Raw genomic sequence first — 21,600 nt, 5'->3', positions numbered from 1 at the left:
GAATTGGCTCCAAACGATAAGTGGTGTTAGTGTGTTTCGCCATGACAAATGCAATAGTTGCCCGAAATGTAAACCGAGTGACGAAAAACAGCTAACAAACACTAATTTACACACATCATTAATCCCTAATTATATGTCCTGTGATTATCAAAATCCAGAAACAAATCATAATAACAAGCATAATTAACCATATACATAGCATAAGGTATAAAAAAACAATAATTTGTTTTTTTACCTGTAAATATATAATTTAATAATTCAAACAAGAAACATCCTTATAATAACAAATATAGCTGCACAATTTTCACTCAACCATGTCCTCAATACAATCAACCAACCAAAACAAAATCATTATACACATCTAATGAAGAACATATATGTTTTCTATATACACTATATCTACCAGTGTAAAGAATTCACCGAAACCGGCTCTTTCTTCACACCGATAGACGAGTGTATAACGAAAACAACATGACCATAAATCATGCGTTTGGAAAGATCCCCGAGAAGTTTGGAATTTTGTCCACGTGTTTCAATGCGCGCTCTGCTGTTTGACGCGTATGATAATCTCCATGCTGGAACGCGTCCACGAGCGCAGTACTAACGTTCGGATCGCCCGACACCTCGTACGCGATATCTTCCGTCCTTAAAAGGCGTTCCACCACCCAAACCGCCCGCCGCCCAAGATTCTCGGTTCGTTTTTCAAGCAAAACATCGAGAATCGGTTTAATACCTTCCGCCTCGATTAAAACCGCCACCCCTTCTTCAACATTAACACCATCATCTAACAACGTCGATAATGCCGCTAACGAGGCTTCAACCACCGCCGCATTCGTGTGATCTAACAAACCCACGAGCCGCCGTAAAGCGGGCCCGTCTAGTAAACAAAACGCATCGCGGCGTGAACATGCGCCACGGTGGACCCGACACAACCCCGTCATCACAGGTTGTTTGCTAAAACATGGGAAAATCGACATGCAAACGCTCGGTGGTGGGATCTCGGGCAGTCGGGTCAGGTTTTTAGATTCTGAAGATAGATTCTCCAAAGCAAATGCCGACACCATTTGCACGTTATCGAGCGAGTGCGCGAGAAGCTCGGTAAATAATCCCGCGAGGTCATGATCCCGACACAAGGAAACCGCTTTCGGCTCGTTTTGTAACACGAACGTGATCCGCGAAAGCACCCGAACGAGCCCTTCGAGATACGGAGTTACAAACCGGCTACGTCTAGGTTCACCTTGTCGGATCATTCGGATTCGCGAAATCACGATTTCGAACGCGCCTTCGTCGAGCATTTGACGGGTCAGGCCCGTATCTCGTTCAGGCAGATCCGCAAGAAGCCCGACCGCTGCCGCTTGTTCTTCGGTACTCACAATATTTTCAGCTATTACTTTTATTAACCCATCGAGTTGACCCGCTGACCCGTGTAACGAACTCGCCAACTCTTGACCCATGCTCGGCGAAAGGTGTTGTAAAAGTGTAATCGAGGCCAGCCGGAGATCTTGCTGCGGTGCTTCAATAAACTGAACCAAACTGTTAATTGCACCCGAGCTTTTAATAGCTGACACGACACTTATTAACGTGACCGGAGAGCTTGTGAGCCCGACAAGAACTTGCAAAAGTTTGCACTCGATTGCGGGTCCCGTGTTGCTGATCAAATAAAGAAGGTTATGAATAATATCTTCTGACACGAGGGTTTGGTGGTTGGGGCCCACAGGGATCGAGTCGAAGTCGCAATCAGAGGCAACAATGTTTGCGAGTATTGTGGCGGAGATTTCTTTGAGGCGCATCGGGAGTTGGTTGGGGCCTGCAAAGAGGTCTTTGACTAGAGGTGTAAGGATGCCTTCTTCGACTAAGATTTTGGCACTCGGGTCGCATGATGAGACTTGGTTTAGAGCTTTTAAAGCGGCTTCTCGAGACTGCACGTTACCACTTTTCATGAGGTTGATTAGTGATGAACCAACGGTTCGAGCCACGAAGACTTTAACGTCGTTGCTTAGAGCTAGCTCGCCGAGGTATGAAGCCATGGATAATTTGACTTCTGGAGAACCTGAAATAAACAAATGGTTTTAACATTTTTAACCATCTAACATAGGCCTGCACACGAACCGGTTGTTCAGTTGTTGAACATAAACGTGAACGTGAGCATGCACAAATCTTTTTGTTTATTTAATTCTATGAAAGAAAATGAGCATGTCCTGCTCATTTATTTGCATTTCTGGACGTTCATTTATGTTTGTTTGTGCTTATGTTCATTTACATATCTGTTTAAATATATTTATTAGTTATCAGTAACACAAATTGGTTCATTATGCAAAGGGGGTGTAAACAAGCCTAGCTACATAAGGTTGGCTCGCTAAAAGCTTGAATCAAGCCGAGCTTAAACAAGCTAAAGCCCGAGCTCAAGCGTAAATATAAGTTGTGTCTAATAATGAGCCCGAAACACGAGCTCAAACTTGCTCGCGAGCCTAAATGTATCATCATCATCATCATCATCATCATCATCATCATCATCATTGTACTCAGTAAATCCCACCAATAGCAAAGCTATGGTAGGGTCTGAGGAGGGTAAGATGTAGACAGGCTTACCTCTATCCCGTAGGAATAGAGAGGTTGCTTCTGGTGAGACCCCCGGCTCGATAGTAGTTTTGCATCAAGCCTTGGACATAAGGCACGTAACACTCAACCACCGGGACGCCAGCCGATTGGTGCATGTACCCTTGTCTTTCGGCTATCAACACCACCACACGATGCTTGATTTACCTTCCGTCACTTTTAACGTTATTTTCACGAGATTAGAAAATAACGCCAACATTAGTGCAATTTCACTTTAACCCACCTGAGGGTTCACACATATATACATTATATGTGCGCACTGCAAGCAGGGCTTCAAGCGTAAATACAAGTTCTATATAATAATGAGCCCGAAACCCGAGCTCAACTTGCTCGCGAGCATAAAATGTATGTGATATTACTTTATATATGCTTTTTTAAATCTATATATAATAATTAAAATGTGTATAAAAAACAATTATAAATGTATATTACTATATTAATACACTGTAAATTATAAATGAGTCGGCCTCGAGCTTGAAAAACTACTCACAAGCCGAGCTCAAACTTCAGGTTCATAACAAACAAACAAGAACACATTCATTTTCTTTGTGTTGCTTGTTTTTTAAGTTCATTTATGTCCGTTTAGAATATTAACAAACAAAGAATAACAAAAAAAGTCTGCTCTTTAATGGCCGTGTTCGCTTGTTTTCCGATAAAGTTCAACAAACAAACACGAGCAAGCCTAGTTTGTGTCCATCAGTTCGTTTATAGGCCTACGCCAACGTCTATTTATGATTTAAGAGTTTATATAAGTACCTTCAAGAATAAGTGTCAAAAGAGGTTGCAATCTACCATTTTCCGCCATTTGCCTCACATTATTCTCATTCTTCTCCAAATTCTCCAAAGTTTGATCCGCCTTCTCAACCGTCAAAAGATTTTCAGATTTACTACTTGTCATTCCAACTAAAATCAAAATCGCACCATTGACCGACCCAATCTTTTCACTTAAAGATTCCAACTTTGAGAGCTCATATAGCAAGTAGACCGCTTCTTCTCTCTCCTTTGACTGTTCATGCGACAGAAACTTGACTATCGTCCGCACGTTATCCCCCTCCGCCATTATTTCCTACAAACCAACAAAGCATTTAACAGCCTTGTAAATCAAACAATAACAAAACATTGTAATTAAACATTTACACACCTTGTTATCATCATCGTCTTCAACGACGACTCGAAGCGTCTCCAACGTTTTACACCTGATTCTTCGACTGCTGCTTTTTAACATATCAACAATCATTGGAATCAACTCGTTGTTCCTAATAATGTGTTTACTTGTAGGAGTCTTTTGGCAAATATATTGAATAAATCTCAAAGCCCGCAACGTATCAGTTTCAGGGCAACCGAGGTTCAATGATTTGCGGGCCATGTCGAGCTGAACGACTTCGTTTCTAGCATTCCATTCTTCAATTGTGTTTCTTAAAGCGATGCTTGGGTTCATATCGGTTGTTTTTAGCTCTTTCATTGTTATAGGGCAAACAAGCTTTCGGTTGTTTTCTTTGCATTCGTTGAACCATTTTTGAATGGCTTCCCGTTCAAATGTTTGCCCGTTTTCGATTGATACGGGGTCTCTCATTATTTGTTTCGAAAGTGGGCATATGAATGCGTCGTATATGGGTTCTATGTGTTGTCTCTCGAATTGGAAACTATCGTCGGATTGACTACCGAGTTCGTGACTTCCGTCCCAGCTCCCCGCCATTAGACCGTGTGTGCCAGTGAAAGATTAACTATATCTTCTATACCTATAAAAAAATAAAAATGAATTAAAGTTTAAAGCATCGTAAGTTTAGATCTTCGTTACTACCTAAAAGGCTATAATAGATTAATAGTTGATAGTCATGTTACTTGACTTCACAGCATTCCGCTTAGAGAAGGAGAGCGCGCCTTGTTTCTTGAACAAAAAGTTGTGAAGTCAAGTAAAGACGACAACCGTCAACACGACTTCAAAACTTCCTAATCAGAAAACAATTTTTTTCCATGAATAGAAAGCTGTGAAGTCAATTAAAGACGACAACTGCCAATAAGACTTCACATCTTCCTAATCAAGAAACACTTCTTTTTCCCTTGTATAAGAAGATGTGAAGTCATTCAAAGACAACTGTCAAGTGTCAATGTGACTTCACAACTTCCTATTCATGGAACACTTGTGAAGTCATCTAAAGACGACAACTGTCAGTATGACCTCACAGCTTCCTGATTATGGAACTTCCGTTCCTCAAATAGGAAGCTGTCAGGTCATCTAAAGACAGCAACCATCAATACGACTTCACATTTGCATTCATGAACACTTGTGAAGTCACTTAAAGACCCGAAAAACGTTAATACGACTTCACAGCTTCTTGTTCGCGTAATCTTGTTCTTGAACAAGAAGCCATGAAGTCATTTAACGACAGAACCGTTGTCAAATAACACGTTCCAACTACTTCGGAAACGAGGAACCACAAAGGGTTTTAAAAAAAGGGTATTTTAGGAATAGATTAATTAATCAAACCTTAGCAAAGTAACAATTAAATCAAAATCTTGCAAATTCATAATAACTTCAAAGATCGCATTCATTTAATAACACTAACACATAACAAAACAATCATTTCGGCATTCAATTACAGTCATCAATTCAAAACCCCAAAACAAAACCGCGTAAAACCCATCTCAAACTCAAATCGAATAACAATCAAACACAATTCGCAGAATCAAGAACCAAAACCCATCAAACTTACCTTGAATCCAGCTACTAAACTGCAATTGAAATTGGAATTAGGTACAGCTACATGCTGCAAGCAACAGTGGTGGGTTTCAATAATTGATGGGTAACAAGACAAAGAAAATTAAATTGGGTATTGTTTAATTGGGAATTGGGGTTTTGTTGCAGAGGATTTGAGCGTAGAAATGAGAAGGAAGGTGCCGCAAGTGATGAAATCGAAAACCCAAAAGTCAAAATTGAAAATTTGTGAATAAATTGAGAGTGCTAGAGAGAGAAAGAAAGATGGGTTTTGAAGTCAATCACGGTAGTCGTCGTATTAGACCGTGGAAGAAACAGAGGTGGGTGTACGATTGTGTATTTTTGTAATGTTTTGACTCGATCCTTCATAGTCAATGTATAAATACATACATCAAATCAAATGTAGTTTCCTACGTATTTCGTTAGTTATCAGTCAGGCGAATCAGATTTTAAGAATTCAATTATTGTTCGGCTCCAGTAAAACTTCACATTAGTATTCGGACGTTGGTAATTTGCTATGATGATGCGACCAATCATGCTACTAACTTTTATTGTTGATAACAATTTCAATCTAATGGAAAAATATGGCTTTTTCTTTTCACTGCTATTTATTTCGTTTCTAAACAATTTACAATGTTATGTTTGAAATAATAAACTAGCTAAGTGTTCCACAGTAGGCATATGGGGTAGGTTTTACTTTTTTGTTAAATTGAGATTGTCAAGAATAATGAAAGTGAAAGTTAGAAGTGTCATTGGTTACATTGCTGGTATAGATTATTATCAATCAATGGGTTATAATTTTGATTTTTGAAATTCAGTTAAACTGTAAAAAAATATGAAGTTATTTTATCTTTTAATATGTATTTGTAAATTAACAAATATGAATTTAAAAAAAAAAAACAAAACTAAATGGATTATGGAGTAGTAACTAGTAAGTGAATAAGTAAATCTGATTTTAAAATGGTCTTTGTTAAATTTGGTCCTCCAACCAACGAACTATTTTGTCTGTCAATAGCGGGCCAACCCAAGTGACGAAATCTCAGAAGTGCTTAATCGGATCGGTTTTGTAGGCGGTTTCTAGTCCGGTCGGGTGCTGAGAGAACAACACATAAATGACTAGCTTGCTATAGTTGTTTTAAACTAACAAGCAGTTTAAACTCGAGTTAAACATGAACTCTTCAGCAAATAAGGCTGTGTGAAAATTTATATAATTCATATCCAAACTTTGAAGTAAATTAGTTAACTTGCTGTTTATTTAAATTAAAATTAGTAAATACCCTATTATTTATATGATTTAAATTAAAATTAGGAAATACTATATTATTTATATGATTCCATAGTGTAATATTAGTTGTCAATATGATGGACGATCTTGAATATTCGGCTTCCTCCGATTTGCTGTCATTTACATTGTTTTTTTTTTTTTATTTATTTTCTCTTTTTGTATCTAAAATGTCATTTGTCAATGTTATTTCTTTTTCAATGTAGTTTAATACTATTTCATTTTTTTATAACTTTTTCTTTCCTATTACAAATTTCCAAAACCCTACTTTTGAATAATGAATAATATAAATAAAAATTATTTGCTATATAAAAAATACATTATATCGAATTTAACCCAATCCCAATTTATAATCAAACTTTTATTAAATAGCTAAACAGAAGCGGATTGCAATAATTTATTCAGATTTATGTAAATTATCATATTTTAAAAGTTACTAAGTAAAACAAAGAGGTATGTTAATTAATATAAACAAGAAAAAGATGAAAATAAAAGTGTCCCGTCATTAAGTAAGGTCGATAGCCAAAAGAAAGTAACCAAGGGATTATATACATTTCTTGTGGTGTATTTGGTGGACTAGAAATAAGGCTCTTTTCTCAAATGAAAAGAGTAAGGGTAGATATCAGGTTGTTTGTTTTTTTTTAATAAATAATTGATCAAATTTCAACACTTTTCATTGAAAGAATAGATGTAATTTCAATTGATTGTAATTATGTAATTGTTGGTTCCTATGTTCTTTTGAATAAATTATTGATCAAATTTTAACACTTTTCAATAGAAAAATTGGTGTAATTTTAATTGATTGTGATTATGTAATTGTTGGTTCCTATGTTGCACTTTCCTACTAGTGGTTTACTAGTGATTCGTTTTTTAAAATAAAGTTTGCCTTTCTAAAAGAAAGTTGAATACATAATCCGTAAAAAAATGTAGGAATTAAGTAGAAATGAAAAAAAAAAATACTCTAATTTCAAAATATATTTTTTACCAAAAAAATTACAATGGCGACGATGGTGGTGGTAGCTCCGACGACGACAATGGTGGTGGCGGTGGCGACGGTGGTGGCGGTAGTGATGGTCAGGCAACAGAGAAGTTGGTTGCGGTGGCTATGGTGGTGGAGGTGGTGGTGGGAGGTGGCGATAGTCAGGCAGTGGTAGCATTGGCCGTCAGGTTGTATGGCGATGGTATGGTGACGTCAACGTTGGTGGTGACTATGACGACGACAATGCTTCTTTTACCACTTGTAAACTACATTTGTTGCTCGATTAAGTAGAGATCTATAATCAACAATAAGGCATGCATCTAGAATTGAAAAACAAAAGAATTTCTAAATGATGCTTGTTATTAAAATACTTTGAACGACAAATCACAATCTCTAATTTACTCATAAGTTACATTTATTAATGACAACCAGACTGCATGTTTATTTTATTGAAGACTCCTTGTTTGAAATTAAGGCTAGTTCCATATGTAGCCAAGCTTTAAACGTACATATCATGGATCTTCTTGAGGTAGTATGCTTTTTAGCATAATATTATTAATATCTAATTAAGGCTAGCTAGTTCCATATGTAGCTAAGCTTTTGTCACATATCTATGTATCTATGTATTTTCTTATGGTAGGATGATTTTTAGCATAATATTATTAACTAGCTTTAAAACCTGTGTATTACACGAGATTTATCAATGTATAAATTAATGCAATCAATTACTTGAAATAAATAAACAGAACTAAATGTTAAACATAAGAACATAATATGTAAAAAAAATATATTACAAATTTATTTGAATATATATACTACAAGTACTAAGAAGTTTAAAATTTACAAATTTGAGAAAAGTAAAAAGGATTACCTGTTTAGAATATATAAATTTGAGAAAAGTATAATAGAATTACTTGGCGATTTCTTGAAGAAAATTATCATAAGATGAAAGCAAAATGTATTTTTTGTAGATACAGTTAGTCTATTAAAAGTAAATGTTCTGTTAAATAAAATAAGCCAACAAAAGGAGTAATGATCTCGACTACACAATGCATTTTTTCTGGCATTGGGATTATTGTTAAGCATGCATTATTTTGTTGTGTATTGTTAATAAAATAAGATGTAAGATGACACAAACATAAAGTTCAACATTAAAATAATACGTGAATGCAAGAGGTTAGCTTACAAGATGTGTCAAGTCTATATGTTTCATATTTGTAAATTATTACACTTCAATCGCATCAATGTCAGTACCCCAATTGCCACGTCCAACGCCTTCATGTTTTTACCCATTATTGCAAACCATAAACATATGTTCTACGTGATCGTGAAAGAACCCAGGAAATTCTAATGGAAGATTATTTCGTCAATTCATCAAAACACGATGAAGTAACTTTTTCAAGTAAGGTATGTACTTAATTAGTGCAGTAACGCCACCAATTAAGGTAGTTTGGGGTAGCCTAGAGAAAATGTAAGTGACCTATTCTAATTGGTTAAAACCTCATGGTAGTAGACTAGTAGAGGGTACTACTGAAAGGAACACACCCTCCACCATTAGCTTTTAATATGGATCAAAATGTTCTGCATTATGTTAAAAGTTAAAGTCGAACGTGTAGCGTTGGGTTGGTGAAAGCATCATTTGTTCTGACTTAGGTCTCATTTCATTTAGTAAATTCAATCATGATCTAGGTCAAATTATAAAAACAAGAACTCGATATTAACACTAGTCATACACATTACCCAAGTTTAAAAACCCTCTTACAATGACGTCGCCCATATTTTAAAACGTGCACATAAGGCCAGGACTTGAACCTGGAACCCCATAAGCAAACCTTCAAAAAAAACTTCTTGATCGACCCACCAAAGTGATGACGACGCTCATTCCATAATTTAGACTTGTATATTTGGTCCATGTGATTATCATTTTAAGTCTATAAGGTGTGGATGCTATTTTGCTTCTCACCTTACACTGTCACGTCAGCGTCATATAATACCATACTCCACTCCATTATCTTTCACAATATCATGGAAATGGTCACCAATTTACCACTTTTTTCACTTTTCAAATAAAATAATAATATTTATATAACAAAAATTAATTTAATATAATTAAAATTAAGAATTAAAGATAAATTGGATTACATTCATTTAATTTAATGTAACAAAAATTAGAAAATAAGTAAAAAATAAAATTATACAATTTAAATTAATATAAGTAAAATTTAAATTAAACAAAAATAATATTACCTTCGTTTAATTTAATATAACTATAACTAAAAAATAAATAAAACTACAATTAAAAATTAATATAAGCATTAGCCACTTACCACTTCACCAAACACCATCCTTCTCATCCCCTTTTCTCTCTGCAACTCACCAAACCAAACACCCTCAATCTTCTCTATTTAATCAATTTTGTTAAAAGAAAAAGAAAAAAAAAACAAGGCTTTAAAGCATTCAGCGGTGTTATTAGCGGTGAAATATCCACAACAAACTCACCGCTGGGTGGCACCAATATGGCTGGGGCGGTGTTCGCCGCCGGCACCGCCAGCCACCTCATCTCTTCAGCGAAAAATCGAGCTCAGGTGTGGAGCTCGATTTGCCGCTGAAGAGATATCCACAACAAACTCTACATAATGATTCTGTATTTGGTGAGGAATTTAATAGTTAATAAATGAGCCAGTTCACATGCATTTCACCAGGGGTGGATCTATAGTGTATCCAGGGGTTGCTCGGGTTATCCCTCAACTTTCACGACTAAGTGCAAATTTATGGCAAATTTTTTCCATTTTTTTCGTTTTATGTATTAGGATACCCCTGAGCAAATATTAGAATACCCCTAAGAGAAAATTATTCTAATTGCAGTGCTGCACTTGCAACTGGAAGTCTGGAACAGTGTAAGTAATGTGAGGATGAAGAAGACCTAGAAAAGAATTGGGCCTTCATAAACACCAAGTCTAAACCCACGTTACTATAAAATAATGATCCATAAAAAAAAGGAAATCTTTAGAAAATGAACAAGCCTTTTTGGACAATGAACGTGAAGTCGTGAACCATTTTATTCAACTTGGTATTAATATTTGAATAATAGTTTTTTTATTCAACTTGACATTAATATTTGAATAATAGTTTTTTAATTGTTTGTAGTCTTAAGTAATGTTGAATTATTTGAATAAAATTTTATTATTGTTCGGAGTCTAAATTTATTCTTTTTAAAAGAGTTTTTTATTTGAGTCATTTAAATATCAATTTGATGAGGTAATGCTAAAAAAAGTGACTTTTTGGTGTTACTCATGCACTAATTATTGTTGTTTAAAAAGATTACATTGATTATTAAAAGATAGTAGGCGTCAATGTCATATCATCAATACAACAAAAGTTAACTCGAACACTCTAATTAAAATGTTTTGGCTTTGTCAAAGTCCCTAGGTCCAAAAAAAATTTTAGGATACCCCTGAGTTTTTGTTCTAGATCCGCCACTGTATTTCACTACATTTAATTGCAATATTTTGAAACTCTACATAATGATTCTGTATTTGGTGAAAGTCAGCTTGTGATTTGCAAGTAAACACTCTTAAAAGTAGTTTATATATTTTAAATTTCACAAGATAAATATCTTGTCAAGGTGTTCATATCTTATATATGTTTTTTTTATATATAACTTATAGGTCTAGAGCAGGACGAGAGGGAGAAGAAGAGAAAGAATATCGTCGCATAACGGAAACGTTGGTGGACAAAGCTAACAACCAACCAAAATTTTGTGGCGCGAAAAGGGATAAGAGAGAGAGAGGAAGAATAAGGCAAGAACCCTAAGATGCTCTTATACCATATACAATAAGAATATCAGCTATTTATACAAGTACAATGATGATAAATACAAAGTAAACCAAATTACATAAAATCTTCGTCTAGCTAATGTATAGCAATGACACAAACATAAACTCTATATTCTCTCAATTTCTATTTCTATTATAATACTATAAGTGAATGCATTCATTACCATTAAACACGGTAACTACAATCTATATCCAAATAAATAATCAAAAGGATCTGCTATCCATGTGTAGATGATAGTCCATCTGAGCTCTGAAGGGGCATTGATAATTAATTAAAACCAAGTCAATGACAACAGATTCTGATTTGTATCTATAGTCGGCAAGGTTCTGGTAACTATATGCTGATTTTCTTTATTCTCCTAACCTTCTAATCTTGAATGTTTCGTCTTTTTATCGTCTAAATTGATCTTAGCGCGTAAATCTTGTCCTGGTTGGCATGATCTGCGAGTTATTCACTCTCTGGTTCCTGAACATACATTGACCGTTATTGACAAAGATTTGTTTTCCCATCTTCATTCATCTAACTTCTTTAATTTCTTTTGGAAAAAGAAATAGAGATAGTTGTTGCATAAGTTGTATCTGTGGTGATACACAAACTCACTAGCCTACTAACAGAGGAATCAAAAACTTTTGATAAGGTTAGAGATGAAGTACAAAAGGTTTTGGCTGAGCTTAGCAAGATGCAAAGCAATTTAAATATGCAGAACACAAAGAGCAAAGTAACAAGGAACTGCAGTTTCTAGAAAAAATCTACCTTGTAGCGGACGCAATAGAATCTTTCGCACTCGCAGAAACATATTTGAAAAGGAAGGGTTTTGTCAAGAAGTATAGTTTAGTCATTGCAAATGAATTCAAGCTTTGCAGGGAAGTTCCAGATGATATGGACTATACTGATAACATATCCAGGCTCAAATCGGAAATGAAAAGAATCAGCAAACAAGTTCCAGAACATGAAGATGGAATCCCGTCGTTGGCGCTGGCGCAAGACCAGGGTTCTCAGCCATTGCGTCGACACGAACAGCCATTTCAATATAGTGATGCTTATTATGCACCAAGTAAAGAAAAAACCATCTTTAAGAAAGATGTGGAGAAGTTGCTGAAGCAGTTGACCAGCAGTAGCAAACTACTTCATATCATCTCCGTCTTTGGAGAAGTTGGCATTGGGAAAGCAGGTCATGTCAAGACAATCTACAAAAAATTAGAGGTGAATAAGAAGTTCCCGTGTCGTGCTCTTGTAGTCATGAACACAAAGTGGTCGGTAAGACATCTTATGATGGCCATACTACAGCAGGTAACCGGCTTGAAAGTTAAGGAGAAGCTCAAAGATGAGGTACTGCGGGGGAGGCTTCATGGGTTCTTGAAGGCTCAAAAGTATCTGATAGTCATCATCGATATTAAAAGTCGGGAACTCTTGGAAGACCTAAGAGGCGCCTTACCAGATGCATACAATGGGAGTAGGGTGGTGATCACTACCTCTAATGATGAAGCTGCTTCATTTGCAGACGCATCAAGCCGTTATCACTTCAAGCCTATAGGCATAGAGGACGGCCTCAAGTTTTTCATTAGTAAGAAATGGGGAAAAAATGGAAGCCCATTCTCACCACATAATTACATGGAGGATTTGAAGAACAAAATAGCAGAAAGCTGCCAAGGAACGCTCCTGAGGATTGCATTGCTTGCTGGTTTGCTATCAACAAAGGAGGAGCGTTATGAAGAATGGTCGAGGATTTTTGAGCAACGTGATTTTGCTACCAAATTCCCATCATTTGATATTTTGGTATTCTGTTACAATGATGTTCCTATGCACTTGAAGCCCTGCCTTCTTTATTTGGCACTATTTAGAAAAGGATTTGAAATACCTGTTAGAAGGTTGTTTCGGCTGTGGCTCGCTGAGGGCTTTGTGAAGCCGTCGAGAGGGATTGTTCCGGAAGACGTAGTTGAGGGATATATGGAAGAACTTGTGAAGAGAAACATGGTGGAAATCACAAAGAGGAGATCTGATGAGAGTCCCAAAAAATGCCGGATGATTGGGGCCCCGCATGACATCTTCTTGCCGAGGGCCTTAAAGATAGGCCTCTTCCACCTCCACCAAAAGTCGGATGAACATTCAAACGCTTTAGCAGAACATAGATTTGGAGTTCGTCGGGTGGTTGAGTACACCAATATCAAGGACTATTCTACTTCAAAAGCTTTCAACCCGAATATTCAGTCCTACATATCCTTCAATGGCCGAAAGAAAGATATGCCTGCAGAAGAAGTGGGAAGATTTTTAAAAAGATCATTGGAGTTAGGGGTTTTGGATTGCTCAAGGTGCTCGATTTGGAGGATGTTTATCGACCAAGGCTACCGGAGAATCTAGGGAACCTATTTCACTTGAGGTATTTTGGTTTGAGATGGACTTTCTTGGATACTCTTCCCTCTTCACTAGGTGGCCTGCTTTACCTTGAAACACTAAATATCAAGCACACACATATCACCACTCTCCCAAGTTCAATATGGGACATGAAGCATCTCCATCATCTTTGTTTGAACGGAGCTCGTCTAGGCATATCTGCGCAATCAACCAAACATAGAGGTCCAAGCCAACTCCAAACACTATGGGGTTTGTTTGTAGATGAGAAGATTGCAAGAAAAATTGGTTCGACTTTGAGCAGAATGACTAACCTTAGGAAACTTGACATAACAAGACAGTCATCCTCCACAATAACAACCATGACCACCACAACAGCAACAACTAGCACCACCACGACAACAAGCCGTTCAACCTCATACGAAGAAATCGGGTCATGGATATCGTTACTCTAGCCTTCAATCTTTAAGATTAAGGTCCAAGGACAAAATGGGTCGGCCTTCAGAGCTCATTATTAAACCTTTGTCACGTCTCGGGAATCTTTCTCAACTGTACTTACTAGGACATTTGCGTGAGTCTGTTTCTTGGTATCAGATCCCACCTGGACTCAAAGTACTAACTTTATCAGTCTCAAAGTTAGGTGAAGATCCCATGCCAACACTATCTCAGCTGCCGAACTTGATGGTCCTCAGGCTTCTAGCTGCTTCTTATGTGGGGCAAGAAATGCATTGTCCTAAAAACGGGTTCCCTGCCCTTCGAGTTCTTAAACTATGGAAACTAGAAGAGCTTCAAATATTGACCGTGCATGAAGGAACAATGCAGAAACTTCATACCATGGAAATCAGAAGCTGTAGAAAGCTAAAGGAGTTTCCTTTATCCTTACTACGGATACAAAGTTTTGATAACTTGGTCTTGACAAACATGCCCAAGTCATTTGTTTCTGCTATTAGAAGGAAAAAGAAGAAGCACACTAAGATTGTGGAAAATGAATAGGACTGCTGAACAGAGCCTGTCATTATCCCAAGCACTTTCTCCCCTGACCCGTGTTAATAAAGATCCTACAATCTAGTAGTCATATATCTTGTTCAATACAGCAGAATGAGCTTCATTGACAAACACTGTGAACAAGCTACGAGCTAGAGACCGTAAAATAATTGAAACAGAAGCTGTCATACAATTGAAACCAAAAAAACAAACATTAAGGGCAAATAAACCCTTCTTAACCAAGGTATTAGTTCACAAATGTTTGAATTGTATTAACAATGTATGATATGATTTCTATCACATGCAATTTCAAGTATTCTATGTTCTTCAGTTCATAAGAAAATAAGTGTTGCGTTTGTACTTTGTGTAGATTGTCAATCTTTCCCAGAGAATAATTTCTTGAACCTCTAATTTGGTTAATCCATATAAGTCCATATACTCGTTTATATAATTAGTTTATAGTGTGTTTAGTACGTCAATTAGTATGTATTTATACCGTAATCTCACCATCATCAAATGTCAAAAGTAAAACTCACCATTTCAGGAAAAAAAAGTTTTTTAGTTTGGCTTTTATGTACATCTACAAAGCTATGCCAACTTTTGTTGTACTAGCATTACCACTTGAAAGCCACCAGCATGTATAGTCATTCATAACCAACAATATACAAGTCAACAAAACAACAGAAAGAAACATCACCAAACAAAGAATATTACAAATAGAAACGACCCAAACAGGCAAGCTTTAAAAGATGCAAAAGCTAGCACACCTCTTTCGACTATTATCATAAAAATTTGTTACCAGAATACGATTGCAAACATAACCATTACTCAAAAGAACTAAAATTCAGGCTAGCGATAATATAAAGAAAAACTACAGAGCATAGCAACAGTTCAACCATCAACAAGCTAACCCTCTTTTATAAGCTGCTATTTAGTCATCATCTTCCTCCTACAAAACACCACAAAAACCATTAAACAAAAGAATCATAAAATCATGTACAGCATCAATGGTGTATCAAATCACGTGATGTTTTCCTTATCACAATTAATTTGATAGTTATTATAAATATAGTTTAAAGAAACAAATAAAAAATTGAAGTATTAACAACGTACTTCATCATCACCGCTGTCTTCTTCCTCCTCTTCATTATTAACCTCAGACTTAGATTTGTCAGAATCTTCATCTGCATCATCTGCGTCATCACCACCTGATGCCTATTTCCATTGAAACAAACTCAAAATCAGTGAAAAAAAATCTTAATATACATTTATATAAAGCACTATAATTAACCAAGTTTACCAGTTTTTTGTTGTAGGCTGCCAAGGTCTTCTCATACTCTTTCTTCTTTTTGTCAGCTTTGGCTACATAAGGTGCCTTGTCCTGCAATCACATAATCCAAAATACCAATAACATATAACTTAGCTTTTCAAAATTGCAATGTTGATCAACAAACAAGCACACATACAACATAATCTCTAAAAGTTGCAATATCAGTTTAAATTTTTAAGTAAAAAACTTTAATTTAATAAGCACATAAGTATAATATATGTTCTTCTGCAATATCAAATCCAAACACTTAAGTAAAACATACTGTTACTAGGGGTGAGCAAACCTCAGCCAATAACCAAACCGCCACCGAATTGAATCGATAGTAATCTGAGGTTAAGGGGTCCTCAAACCGATCGTTAACCGAACCAAACCAAAAAAAACTAAAACACGCTTATGTTGAGATGAATATATATATATATGCCAATATGCGAATTAGGTGTATGTGTTAATGTTGTAACAAAAAAACATTAAGAATTCAGAACAAATTTGGATCAAATAGCTTCAATTTCCAATTGATGTCCCATGTTCATTAAGTTCAAACTTTGGTTGGTTAATTAACTGAAATTAACCAAAAAGCAAACAATAACCAAGCTTCATAACCAATTAACCATAACAAAAGTTCAATAAAAACTATAACTAAAAAAAATCTCAAAACCAAAACAACCGATTAACCAAACCGCAATTCGCACAACCCTACTGATTATGAAATAATTTGATAAAATCATACTTACAGAAGCAGACATAGCTTTCCATTTTGCCCCACCTGCTTTACCAACCTGTAAACCAATCATTTACAAACTCAATATCTTAACCTAAATCCCCAAAACAATAACTTAATTACCAAAAACCACTCACAGCAGCAACCGATTTGTTTTCAGGATGCTCCGCTTTATACTGCTTCCTAAACTCCTCCCTAATTCAATTAACAACAACCACAAATCACAAACAACAATAAATGAATAAAAAAAACCTAAACGGAGATCCAAAACAACAATTAATTACATAAACACGAAGAATGCACTAGCAGGCCTCTTCGGCTTGTTCGGATCCTTAGCGGCTTTCGCCTTCGGTGCAGCCTTCTTCACCGCCAACCTAAATCACATCATCCGATTACAAGCAAGTACCAAAATCAACATGAAACCGTAACAATTGGATTATAAAAACGTACTTAGCGTTCGATATCTTCGGAGCGGCGGTTGATTTGCCTCCTTTCATGGCAAGAACCTGCAAATCGAATGGAATACAATGGATTAGGTTAAAATTAGGGAGGAAATTGGTTGAATATGACGGAATTGGATGTGAAGCTTACGCGAGAGAGTTAGGGTTAGGGTTTAGGTTTGATTCGATTATGACGGAGCGGATGAGAGTTAATCGATTTATATTCAGGGTTAAAGGATTTGGGCGGGAAAGTTTACATTACAAAAGGGCTTTTTGAATGAATATATGGTTCATCAACTTGGGCCCATTTTGTTGGATGCATATTTTCGTTTTGACTATTTTGGTCAAATGTTCTTTGACTTTCCGGGTCAAATATACTTTGACTTTCATGGCCAAATGTATATTACAAATATTTGACTTAGACTCCAATCTCAACAATACAAGCCCTTTAGTAAATGTAAATGTATATTTCAATTGTTTGTTAAAATTTAAATTCATATTTTAATAGTTTTACTTATGTTGGTAATGATAGGGAAGAAAAGTCCTTGCATGTAAGAGATCATTATCACGGCATGTTAGTGTCTAGGATGGAAGGTGTGGATTAGGGAAAGGGGCAGGGAGGATGAGGTAGAGAGTGAAGATGTTGGAAGGGGGGTTGGCGAAGCCGCTTCACCCGATATGGTGTGAGTGGAGGATTAGGTTGCTTAGGCTGATCAACTGGGGTGGAGAATGAGTTGTGCATTATATACGAGACCACACCACCGCACTTTTAGAGGGCAAGAAATGGTGTGATATTCTCGAATAAACCAATAATCTCGTTGTTTAACGGCCTAATTCTATGTGATTATAACCGCGAAACCCGCTGGAAAAATTCTAAAACGTGATAACAGTATTTAAACGAATAATGTTTCAGTTGATAGTATAAATGGGTCTTTAACCTCAAGTTCATCTTCTTTGGTAAAACCCTAGCATTCTAATTCCTTCAAATGGTTCCATGTTTGATAAATCTAAGTTAGGGTTTTGTTTGTCGGCTAGAAACTATTAAAAACCATGTGTAAATTACTTGTTAATGTTACGGATTGACAGTGAACCATGGTCGCTGGAAAACGAACCTTGAAGATCAATTGTAGACTACAGAGGGTATTTTAGATGAAAGAAAAGTTATGGATGAGTTTATATTGAGGTTAAAGACCCATTTATACTAACAATTTAAAAGTTATTCATTTAAATCTTGTTATTACGTTTTACAATTTATCCGGCGGGTTTCACGGTTATAATCACATAGAATTAGGCCGTTAAACAATGAAATTATGTAACGTCCGACTTTTAGAAATAATAAATAAAGTAATATTTAAATAAAGTTTGTTTTTTAATCGTCGTATAATAATAAGTCATAAATTAAAATGAGAGATGGTAGGCTTAAATGGATATGGACTTAGTGAATTAATGGGCCTAAGGTCCATGAGATAAGGGTATAAGTACCCCTTAAACCTTCCCTAAAACCCTAGATCTAATAATTCCCTACATTTCCATTTTTACCAACACACACTCTCCATACTTTGAAACCCGAGAACGAGATCCAAGTCGTTTTAGTGATTTTCGCATCCAAACAACAAGAAGAATCAAGATCTAGCTCGTGTCAAGATTAAGCTCTAAAACGAATTTCGCTAGAGGTACGTTTGTAGTGTAAAGGTGGTTCATTTGTGTCGGTTCTCCATGAAAATTGGTAGAACAATAGATCGGGGCCTAAAGGTTAGTAAAAATATAAACTTGACGTAAAAATGTGAACTTTGAGGGTCGGATTCGTTTAACTTGTTAGTTAAGTTTGGCTCGTTCATGACTTGTAGATCTAACGCGAGTTTGGCTCTTTGCAAGCCTAGAATATAATATTTGAAGCTTGAATCTAACCAAGTTTATATTTTAGTTGTTAATATTAATAGAAATAAATTAATTAAAGTATTAATAATAATACTAATAATAATATAATAAAAATATAATAATAATAATAATTCTCGTAAACAAAGAAGAAAGAAGAAAGTAGAAGGAAAAAGAAAGGAAAAGAGAAAGAAAAGAAAAAGGGAAAAGAAAAGGAAAATAAGCTCATAATGAGCAGCCAGTGTGTGTATAAAAGGTTGGGAAGGTAAACATTAAACACACACACATGTTGGCTGGGTGGATAAGACACGAGCATGGGAACCGGAGGTCACGGGATCGAATCCTAGCTTTCGCGCGAAGAAGGCTATGCGAAACAGACCAAGTCCAAGCGAAGCGAACTGAATCCAAGCGAAGCAAGTCCAAGCGAAGCGAACTGAATCCAAGCGAAGCGAACTGAGTCCAAGCGAAGCGAACTGAGGGGTTCATGCGATGTGAACTGGGCCATTCCTAGTTAATCCAAGATAATCCAACAAAATAAACCAAACCAACCAACTTCGTTATCTCCGTATAACCCGATATATTTTAAGATAAATAATCAATTAAAGAAAAGGAATATATTTGTATATTTATATATAATTAAAAGAAAGGTACATATATATATATACACACACATACACAATAATATATTAAAGGAAAGGAACATGTATTAATGGAGAAGAGAAATATATATATATATATATATATATATATATATATATATATATATATATATATATATGTATGTATGTATATATATATATAATAATGGGAGGATATGAACGCAAAATAAAGACCGTCGTTAAATAAAGTTATTTCGCTAGATTTGTTAGCCCAAACAAACGAGCCTAGCCTATCAAGTACGCTAGACTAATAAATACGAATCTAATTAATTATGTTAGTACGTGGTTAATTAATGAATATATGTGTTAAACAGTTAGCTGCGCACAACTCAGGAAGGGCATTACTATAAACGGTGAACGTAACAGGATCCAGGTGAGTTCTAGCCCCTTTTATGTGTTATGTTTTCGGGGTTGTGTGCATACTACGAGGTGTTTAGATTTATACACTTAACTTAAATGGTTAGTGTATATTAGATACATGTTTGTGTATGAATGTGAACGTTATGGATTGATTAATTAGTATGCACGTAATGCTATATTAGTTATGATTGAAGGAATTAGAAGGAAATGAAATGAAGTTAGAATGGTATGGTATGTTAGAGGGCACCGGGCCCTAATAATAACCGAGGTATGTAGGGCACTGGACCCTTATAATATCCAAGGTAAGTAGGGACTGGACTCTAAGGAGATCCAAGGTATGAAGGACACCGGATCCTTATAATTCCAAGGTATGTAGGGCACTGGACCCTTATAATATCCAAGGTAAGTGAGGACCGGATCTTTATAGTATCCGAGGTATGTTGCTAGTATGAAAGTATGAATGTATGTATGTACGTATGTATGATTGAATGATAGACGAATGAGTAAGTATCAATACGTATTTTCGGACGGTATTGGTAAGTAAGTAAATGTAATGTACGTTAATTAACTAGAACTCACTCAGCGTAGCTGACTTTTAGTATGCACGCAGGCAAGTAGAATGAGACAAGTTGCTTGATGAGGACACGTGGCAATAAAAGGAAGACTGGCATCGCTATGAAGAAGACACCGTGTCATTTAATGTTTTATGTTTTATGGATTTATGTTATGATGTTTAAGACAAGATGGTTATGTTATGAATGAATGACTTTTAATTCCGCGAAAAGTTTTAATTAACTCTTATTTATGAATTATGTGAATGAGTAAATCCAACCAGCAAGAAAGTAGGGCACCCGGGTAGGGGGCTTTACAAATTATTGATGAATAACTTATGTGGTTACGGTCTAAGATCAATATGAGTATTAAAATTGGTTATTATACGAGATTAACAGGTGTATTGGAGGTTTCCGGCTACCGGAGTACCTGCCGAAAATACGTGAGGAAGGTGGGGGGCTGGGAAGGTTTGTTATACTATTATTATTTTAAATTAATTTAAACTCTAACTCTCCATGTTTCAGATGTTTTAAGATAGGAATAAAAGTTTAGTTACAAATCAGTCCTCAACTTTGAAATTGTGTTAATATAGAAATGTAAGTTATAAGTCTTGAAATTGTGTTAATTTACACTCTAGCTCTCCATGTTTCACGATTTACAATGAATAATAAATATATTGAAATGTTAAAACGATTCGTTTTAACAAATGCAAGTTCAAATAAACAATAATGAATGCCACGTGAAACGAAGCTTGAGAACATTTTAATATATATATATATACAAAACCTAAAATTCAAAATGGGTCGGACTTTCGAGTTTGAAAAGTAATGAATGCTACAATTTTACATATGATTTATGTAACATTTCGGATTTTCCAAACCCGTATTCGTTTACGAACGAAAC

At 35.7% G+C, this 21,600-nt stretch overlaps 2 protein-coding genes and 1 pseudogene across 2 annotated transcripts; 1 reads left to right on the top strand and 2 right to left on the bottom strand.

Moving 5' to 3' along the window:
* Positions 1 to 431: 431 nt before the first annotated feature.
* LOC143530003 (U-box domain-containing protein 44-like) lies at positions 432 to 4,366 on the bottom strand. The gene is made up of 3 exons (XM_077025654.1): positions 3,758 to 4,366; positions 3,373 to 3,682; positions 432 to 2,050 (listed from the first exon to the last, which is right to left on the bottom strand). Exons 1-3 carry the CDS (start codon positions 4,310 to 4,312, stop codon positions 483 to 485), a joined length of 2,433 nt encoding a protein of 810 aa, XP_076881769.1. The 5' UTR covers positions 4,313 to 4,366; the 3' UTR covers positions 432 to 482.
* Positions 4,367 to 7,719: 3,353 nt separating this feature from the next.
* On the top strand, positions 7,720 to 14,772 carry LOC143529946 (putative disease resistance protein At1g50180; annotated as a pseudogene).
* Positions 14,773 to 15,694: 922 nt separating this feature from the next.
* Positions 15,695 to 17,190, bottom strand: LOC143529945 (HMG1/2-like protein; the record flags this gene model as incomplete). The annotated part of the gene is made up of 6 exons (XM_077025618.1): positions 15,695 to 15,712; positions 15,877 to 15,978; positions 16,064 to 16,144; positions 16,825 to 16,869; positions 16,949 to 17,006; positions 17,096 to 17,190. Coding segments are annotated over 6 exons (399 nt in total), but the record flags the coding sequence as incomplete, so codon positions are not given.
* Between the last annotated feature and the right edge of the window lie 4,410 nt (positions 17,191 to 21,600).

The sequence above is a fragment of the Bidens hawaiensis genome, unplaced genomic scaffold (assembly GCF_021521415.1).
Source record: "Bidens hawaiensis isolate Kalapana, Puna unplaced genomic scaffold, B.hawaiensis_p1.1 tig00008796_1, whole genome shotgun sequence".
Taxonomy (NCBI): Eukaryota; Viridiplantae; Streptophyta; class Magnoliopsida; order Asterales; family Asteraceae; genus Bidens; species Bidens hawaiensis.
Note: the sequence above shows the minus strand (reverse complement) of the source record. Positions and strands in the feature narration are given on the sequence as shown.

Coding starts and splice junctions, on each gene's coding strand:
- LOC143530003 (XM_077025654.1), bottom strand. CDS start 4,312: ATGGCGGGGAGCTGGGACGGAAGTCACGAACTCGGTAGTCAATCCGAC. Junction 3,683..3,757: donor AAGACGATGATGATAACAAG/GTGTGTAAATGT, acceptor GTTGGTTTGTAG/GAAATAATGGCGGAGGGGGA. Junction 2,051..3,372: donor TTTGACACTTATTCTTGAAG/GTACTTATATAA, acceptor TGTTTATTTCAG/GTTCTCCAGAAGTCAAATTA.